General features: G+C 52.6%; 1 protein-coding gene across 1 annotated transcript; it reads left to right on the forward strand.

The window, feature by feature from the left end:
• The first annotated feature begins 276 nt into the window (after positions 1-276).
• LOC147103294 (claudin-4-like) lies at positions 277-1,011 on the forward strand. Its single transcript, XM_085963147.1, has one exon. It carries the CDS (start codon positions 277-279, stop codon positions 910-912), a length of 636 nt encoding a protein of 211 aa, XP_085819273.1. The 3' UTR covers positions 913-1,011.
• Positions 1,012-8,244: the final 7,233 nt, after the last annotated feature.

Consider the following 8,244-nt stretch of genomic DNA (forward strand, 5'->3'; position numbering starts at 1 on the left):
GCACAGAAATCCATCCTTCAGTACCTGCGGCTAGAGCTGATCGCAGTATCAGTTGCCTTCCTTTGTGTCTGTGCCTGTGCGAGAAGGTCGAGTCGACATCCCTTTATTCTGGTGCCAGGGTTTCTTTTCTTTTTTTCTTCCCCCACTGTCGTTCGCCTGGTAACTCGTGTCCGTGACTCCGGCTATCACTGAGGTGCGGCCAGTCAGCGGGGAGAGGTGCCTTGGGCCCACCATTAGCGTTTGCGGGGAAGCGCCGAGGGATTTTGCACGGGTGCAATGGTGAGTGCTTGCTTCCAGGTGGTGGGATTCATTACAGCCGTGGTCGGGTGGCTCATGGCCTGCGTTGCTACGGCAATCCCACAGTGGAAAATCTGGAGTCTGGACGGCAGCACAATTCTGACGGTGGAGGAGGGCTGGGAGGGGATCTGGATGAACTGCATCAATGACAGCGGGGGTCTCCTGAGCTGCGACATATACGACTCGCTGCTGGGATTGCCATCCGACCTACGGGCAGCCAGAGCTCTCATGTGCCTGGCGGTGGCATTGGGCATTTTAGCCATGGTGGTGTCGAGCGCAGGCATGAAGTGCAGCAAGTTTGCGAGGGGCGAGGAGAGGTTCAAGGCCTCGCTGACCATATCCGGAGGGGTTTTCTTCATCCTGGCGGGAGTGTGCGTCCTGATTCCCGTCTCCTGGACTGCGGGCAACATCGTGGCTGACTTCTACAACCCTCTGGTGCCCCTGTCGATGAAGGCGGAGCTGGGAGATGCTCTCTTCCTGGGGTGGGGATCGACTTGTGTTCTGGTCCTCGGGGGAACCATCCTCTGCTGCTCGTGCCCAGCAGACAGTGAGTGGAGTAAAGGGTACGGGAGGAATCGTGCTCAGTATCAGCCCACAGCTCCAGGAAACAGGTAATGATCGCTGCTGAAACCCTCATCCGCGACTGTGTTACCTCCAGACTCGACCATTCCAACGCTCTCCGGGCGGCCTCCCAGCATCCACCCTCCATAAACTTGTGCTCATCCAAAACTCTGCTGCCCGGACCCTAACTCGCACCGAGTCCTGTTCACCCATCACCCCCTGTGCTCGTGACCTACATTGGCTACCGGTCTGGCAACGCCTCGTCCTTAAAATTCTCATCTTTGTGTTCAAATCCCTCAATGGCCTCGACCCTCCCTATCTCTGTAACCTCCACCAGCCCTACAACTAACGTTCCTTGCGGCTGCTCAGCTTTTCTGCCGGTCCCGTGCAGCCCTTAAAGAGGCCACACACCCAAAAGTTTTTACAGGGAACATTGGCTACAACCCTGCATGATCTCTGCGCTCCTCCAATTCCGCCTTTTGTGCATCCCCGATTTTTCATTGTTCCACCTTTGGTGGCCGTGCCTTCAGCTGCTGTGGCCCTAGGTTCTGGAATTCCCCCCCTAAACCCCTCTGCCTCTCCACCTCGCTTTAAGATGCTCCTTAAAACCTATCTCTTTGGTCAAGCTTTTGGCCACCTGTCCTAATATCTCCTCATGTGGCTCGGTGTCAAATTCTGTCTGATAATGCTCCTGTGAAGCGCCTTGGGACATTTTACTACGTTAAAGGCGGTATATAAATGCAAGTTGTGTGCTTATATATAAGCAAGTGTTTTAATTAGGATGTTTGTTTTCGATAATTACACATGGCGACACTAAGATTTTATTTGTAACCTTCAGGATCAACATCTGAATCTGATATTCACCAACTCTAGATTCTGGATCAGGAGCAACACTCAGAGTCCTGCAATGTTCTTGTTCCGAAGAGTTATGAAGATTAAAAAGATGTCATCAAAGTTTATCTTAAAACAGGAAATAAAGTGCCATTGACAAACCAGAATGTGCTGCCCTGGTGTTATCCTTTCTGTGGAGATTAACATATTCAGAGAACCAATTACCCACAGAAATAATTCAGCAAGTCTCACTCAAGGGGGATTGGCTGGTACAGTGGGTTAGATACTTGCTTTTACCTTTGGGACCTGGGTCCAAATGCAGCCAGGGCTGACAGGACCCTTTCCTTGATGGGCGCATGAAAAACTTTTGGGCAGTCTTAACCCAATGCCTAATGGGTAAGGGCTTACAGCACTAAATTACCAATCCCAGAGAAGCCACAGGATGTGTAGGATATGGGACAGCATTGCACTGAATGCAGCAAGGGTTGCTGTCCAGGGTTGAGGCCGGGCAGAGGGAACATTACTCTGCAGAGTACCCTTGACGAGGGAGTGTTTGATGCTTCCACTCTGTACTTACATAGAAACATAGAAGATAGGAGCAGGAGTAGGCCATTCGGCCCCTCGAGCCTGCTCCGCCATTCAATGCGATCATGGCTGATCATCCAAATTCAGTACCCTGTCCCTGCTTTCTCCCCATATCCCATGATCCCTTTAGCCTTAAGAAATATATCTAACTCCTTCTTGAATATATTTAATGAATTGGCCTCTACTGCCTTCTGTGGTAGAGAATTCCACAGGTTCACCACTCTCTGGGTGAAGAAATTCCTCCTCATCTCTGTCCTAAATGGGTTACCCCTTATCCTTTGACTGTGACCCTTGGTTCTGGACTCCCCGACCATCGGGAACATCCTTCCTGCATCTAGTCTGTCTAGTCCTGTTAGAATTTTATAAGTTTCAATGAGATCCCCTCTTATTCTTCTAAACTCCAGCGAGTATAAGCCCAATCGACCCAATCTCTCCTCATTCGTCATACTATACCTGACTTAATGGAGCAGTGCAGAGGGAGCTTCGCTCTGCATAATCTCCAACTTGTCCAAAATGGAAAGTGTTCCATTCTCCAGCACTAACATTCCTAAACTGATAAACACAAAATTTAGCCACACATCTCATTTTAACGCAATCCTCCCTGATCTAGTCACTGGTGCTCAGTGGAATGTCGGGTCTTTCCATGTCGGTAATTTTTTAATGAATTATTTATTGAAATTTTCACTCACAAAATTGACAAGAACTTAACTTTAAATCTCTGGCATTCCCTCGCTCCTGAGGGCATGTATCTTTTCTCCGTACCATTTCATCCCCCCACACCCCCGGATGACCTGGTTAAAGTCATGTGTGAGGAATCCTGCCATCCCGTGCTTTAGAATCCAAAGTTAATGAAGACTAAGACGTGAACAGAACCAGTTGATGCAATGAGTTAACAAAGCAGAGGCTGGGTATTCTGCGGCGAGTGTCTCACCTCCTGACTCCCCAAAGCCTTTCCACCATCTACAAGGAACAAGTAAGGAGTGTGATGGAATACTCTCCACTTGCCTGGATGAGTGCAGCTCCAACAACACTCGAGCTCGACACCATCCAGGTCAAAACAGCCTGCTTGATTGGCACCCCATCCACCACCTTAAACATTCACTCCCTCCACCACCGGCGTACCGTGGCTGCAGTGTGTACCATCTACAAGATGCACTGCAGCAACTCGCCAAGGCTTCTTCGGCAGCACCTCCCAAACCCGCGACCTCTACCACCTAAAAGGACAAGGGCAGCAGACGCATGGGAACACCACCACCTGCAAGTTCCCCTCCAAGTCACACAACATCCTGACTTGGAAGTATATCGCCATTCCTTCATCGTCGCTGCTCAAAATCTTGGAACTCTCACCCCAACAGCACTGTGGGAGTACCTTCACCACACGGACTGCAGCGGTTCAAGAAGGTGGCTCGCCACCACCTTCTCAAGGGCAACTAGGGATGGGCAATAAATGCTGGCCTTGCCAGCGACGCCCACATCCCATGAACGAATAAAAAAAAAACCTTCCATTGCTCATTGCTGATCAATCCCTGACAGAAGGAAGTAAAGGCTCCCCTTCCTAACCAGGTGTAAATGTCCTAGGTAAACTGAGTTTGGGACAACGTCAACCAGGTTTACAGTGACTGCAAGTCTACATCACAAAACTGCTCATGATTCTACACCAATTGGCAAATTCCCTCGGCCAGGCCACAAGGATGGTTGATGTGGAGACCTCACGTGTTACATTGATAGGGTGTTCTTTTGGGGCAGAGTTATAGCATATTGGTTGGAAGAGGAGAGATGTTCTTACTCTGCATCCAGTCTAGACTATCGCTGGCCATAGAATGTTTCATGGAGCAGTGCAGAGGGAGCTCCACTTTGCATTCAGACGCTCCATAATCTCTAACTTGTCAAAAATGCAAGTGTCCTTACCCTATTCCAAACTTAATCCCGCTCGCTCATCACCCCTTCCTCGCTGACCTATGCCAGCTCTCTGTCCGCAACGCATTCAATTTGAAATCTTCATTCTTGTCTTCAAATCTTCCATGGCTTGACTCCACTCTCACTCTTCAATCTGCTCCAGATTTCTTTCCCTTCCCATACCCTTCAGTCTCTGACTCAGGTCTCCTGTGCATCCTCACCTCGCTTCACCCCATAATTGGTAACAGATTGGCTTGGACCCTGCCCTCTGAACATCCGCCCTAACCCCGTGCCTCAAACCCTAATCTCCTCCCTCCCTAACCCCCACCCTAACCCCTCCGCCCTCCCTAAACCTCTCCATCCCTAACCCCCTCCCTCCCTAACCCCCTCCCTCCCTAACCCCCTGCCTCAAACCCTAATCTCCTCCCTCCCTAACCCCCACCCTAACCCCTCCGCCCTCCCTAAACCTCTCCATCCCTAACCCCCTCCCTCCCTAAACCTCTCCATCCCTAACCCCCTCCCTCCCTAACCCCCTCCCTCCCTAACCCCCTGCCTCAAACCCTAATCTCCTCCCTCCCTAACCCCCACCCTAACCCCTCCTTCCTCCCTCCCTAAATCTCTCCCCCAACCCCCTCCCTCCCTAACACCCTCCCTCCCTAAACCTCTCCCTCTCTATCCCCTTCCCTCCCTAAACCACTCCTTCCCTATCCCCCTCCCTCCCTAACACCCTCCCTCCCTAAACCCTTCCTCCATTTTTCCATCTCTCTCCGCTCCTTTAAAACCTTCTGAAAACCCATCTTTTCACCACGTCTTCAGCCATCACTTATAAATGCTCTTCCCTAGCACAGCAATCCATTCCTCTTACTATCACTTGTATAAAGGATGTTGTGTAAGCTAAAGTCTCTTTTTGCCCTCAATCTGCTGTTGTTGTTGGAATCCCTCTAGTCTCTGTTTCTACCATCTTCATTCTGATTAGGAATGAAGCGCATTATCTAGAGAAAGGATTCAGTGAAGAAAAACTGGGGGAGGAAACTATTGCCTAGCACTGAAAAAACACTTCTGTTATACAGGACGGTGAATGGCTTCAGGTATCTGAGAATAAGCAGCCCTCTAGATTTCCTGACCTGTGTAAGGTGAATTCTCCTGGGAAGCTGTTATGAAGGACATGGACTGTTGGGAGAGTCAATGTCCTGAACATATTCTCCTCAGTAGTCTTCCAGTGTTCTTCCAATGATGACTCCACAACACAACTCTGGGGAGCTGGAGATTTCCAGCTTATTTGATGAGCGAAGTGATCTTAGATTCACCAAAAGAAATATCCAAACCACAAAGAAGGCTTACTCTACTCATCTGTCCCTACAACAACAACAACAACTTGCATTTAGATAGCGCCTTTAACGTAGTAAAACATCCCAAGGCGCTTCACAGGAGCGTTAGCAAACAAAGTTTGATACCGAGACACATAAAGAGACAAGAGGTAGGTTTTAATGAGCGTCTCAAAGGAGGAGAGAGAGGGAGAGAGGCGGAGAGGTTTAGGGAGGGAATTCCAGAGCTTAGGGCCCAGGCAGCTGAAGGCACGGCCGCCAATGGTGGAGTGATTAAAATCGGGGATGTGGAAGAGGCCAGAATTGGAGGAATGCAGAGACCTCAGAGGGTTGTTGGGCTGGAGGAAGTTACAGAGATAGGGAGGGGTGAGGCCATAGCGGGATATGCAAACAAGAATGAGAATTTTAAATCAAGGCATTGCCAAACCAGGAGGCAATGTAGGTTACTGAGCACAGGGGTGAATGGGACTTGGTGTGAGTCAGGATACGGGCAGCAGAGCTTTGGATGAGCTGAAGTTTACGGAGGTTGGAAGGTGGGAGGCCGGCCAGGGGAGCGTTGGAATAGTCGAGTCTGGAGGTAACAAAGGCAAGGAAGAGGGTTTCAGCAGCAGATGAGCTGAGGCAGGGGCAGAGACGGGCAATGTTACAGAAGTGGAAGTAGGCAGTCTTGGTGATGGAGAGGATGTGGGATTGGAAGTTCAGCTTAGGGTCAAATAGGATGCCAATCTGCGAACAGTCTGGTACATGGCAGCATGGGGTTGTGCTGCTCTGACATGGATTAATGTCCTCCAGAAATAACAATGGTCCAAGCAGAACATCGAAATGGGCTTCACTTCTATCTCCGTAATCTTTACGATTACGGAGATAGAAGCGAAGTGTTGATAGCAGCACATTCTTGGCTGAAGCAGTGAGCCAACTGGAATTTCTTTTAACATTCTGTGCTAGCTCACTTTGACTTTCATGTCTTCTGCTCATTTCATCACCTGTGGACTCCCACCCACTCTCCACGTTCACCCATAGCTGACTATGAGGATTTAGGGCTTATGGTCCAGATCAAGTTAATCATTTGAAGGCTTGCAGCTTTAGATTGCAAGCTCAAAAGAGTTTTTTTCCCTTATAAGAAATAAGATTCAGGTGAACAAATCCGTCACTAGTAGTGGACCAATGTTGGGAAGGTTCGCGGAGTGACCAGTTGACCAGAAGTCTGCTGCTCCATTCAAGAGTTGAGGACTCTTTTATTCAAAGCAGCGCATGTAAAATGGAAAGTTATCCATCTCCTTAAGACCAGCTAATGTTTCTATTTAATGAAAAGGGGAAAGTATTACAGGGAAAGTAAATACCATTGTCTCAGATTACTGCTGAGTTTCAGCCAAGGCGCTCGCAGCAGGATTAAAGGAAGGTCTTTGCCAGATGATGTTCAAAGACCTCACTGTCTGATATTGGTGCACAAATATTTAACGCAATTGTAGGACACTTCTTTATCTAATACTAGCTGAAGTGCCCGGCGGTGCCGAGGCTTTTTCAAGGGCATGTTGTTGTTGGAAGAGAGAGAGAGAGCGACTGGGGGGGGGGGAGAAGAGAGAGAGAGCGCGACTGGGGGGGAAGAGAGAGAGAGAGCGCGACTGGGGGGGAAGAGAGAGAGAGAGCGCGACTGGGGGGGAAGAGAGAGAGCGACTGGGGGGTAGAGAGAGCGACTGGGGGGAAGAGAGAGAGTGACGGGGGAAGAGAGAGAGCGGGTGGGGGGAAGAGAGAGAGCGGGTGGGGGGAAGAGAGCGGGGGGGAAGAGAGCGGGGGGGAAGGGAGGGCGGGGGGGAAGGGAAGGGAGGGGGGGGAAAGGGAGGGGGGGAAGGGGCGGGGGGGAAGGGAGGGGGGAAGGGGCGGGGGTGGAAGGGAGGGGGGGAAGGGAGGGGGGGAAGGGGGGAAGGGGGGGAAGGGAGGGGGGAGGGGGGGCGGGGGGGAAGGGGGGGGCGGGGGGAAGGGGGGGCGGCGGGGGGGGAAGGGGGGCGGGAAGGGGAAGGGGGGCGGGGGGGGAAGGGGGGGCAGAAGGGGGGGTGGGGGGGGAAGGGCCGGTGGGGGGCCCAGGCCGAGAGCCCCGCTCTCCGTGCCCCACCCCCCCCCGGCCGAGAGCCCCGCTCTCCGAGCCCCGCCCCCCCCCCCCCCCGGCTGAGCCCGATTGCGGCTCTGAAAGACGGCCGGCGGCCGAGCCCCCCCCCCCCCCCTCCCGGCCGAGGCTGATTGCGGCTCTGAGAGACGGCCGGCGGCCGATCCCCGCCCCCCCCCCCCCCCCGGCCGAGCCCGATTGCGGCTCTGAGAGATGGCCGGCGGCCGAGCCACGCCCCCCCCCCCACCCCGGCCGAGGCCGATTGCGGCTCTGAGAGACGGCCGGCGGCCGAGCCCCGGAGCCCCGCCCCCCCCGCCGAGCCCGATTGCGGCTCTGAGAGACGGCCGGCGGCCGAGCCCCGCCCCCCCCCCCCCGCTGAGCGCGGAACAGAGACGCCGCGTCTCACCTGCTCCTGCTGCGCGCGCACCCTGACCCTCGTGGCTGATGCCGTTGCCCTGGGTAACGTGACACGGCGGGGGGGGGGTGAGGAGCTTAGCAGAAGCGCAATCACCTAGCTCGGGCCTGGCTGGGCAAGAAAGGCGCAGGCTTTGAGGCCTAAGAAAAAAACGGGCAAAGGTAGGAAAAAGAATGTTCAGGTTAGATAAAATATTTACAAATGAGTGATTTATTTTAAAAGAATTTAATAAA

The sequence above is a fragment of the Somniosus microcephalus genome, chromosome 20 (genome assembly GCF_052327205.1).
Source record: "Somniosus microcephalus isolate GS21.2 chromosome 20, FLI_Smic_1.0, whole genome shotgun sequence".
In the NCBI taxonomy this organism is placed as follows: Eukaryota; Metazoa; Chordata; class Chondrichthyes; order Squaliformes; family Somniosidae; genus Somniosus; species Somniosus microcephalus.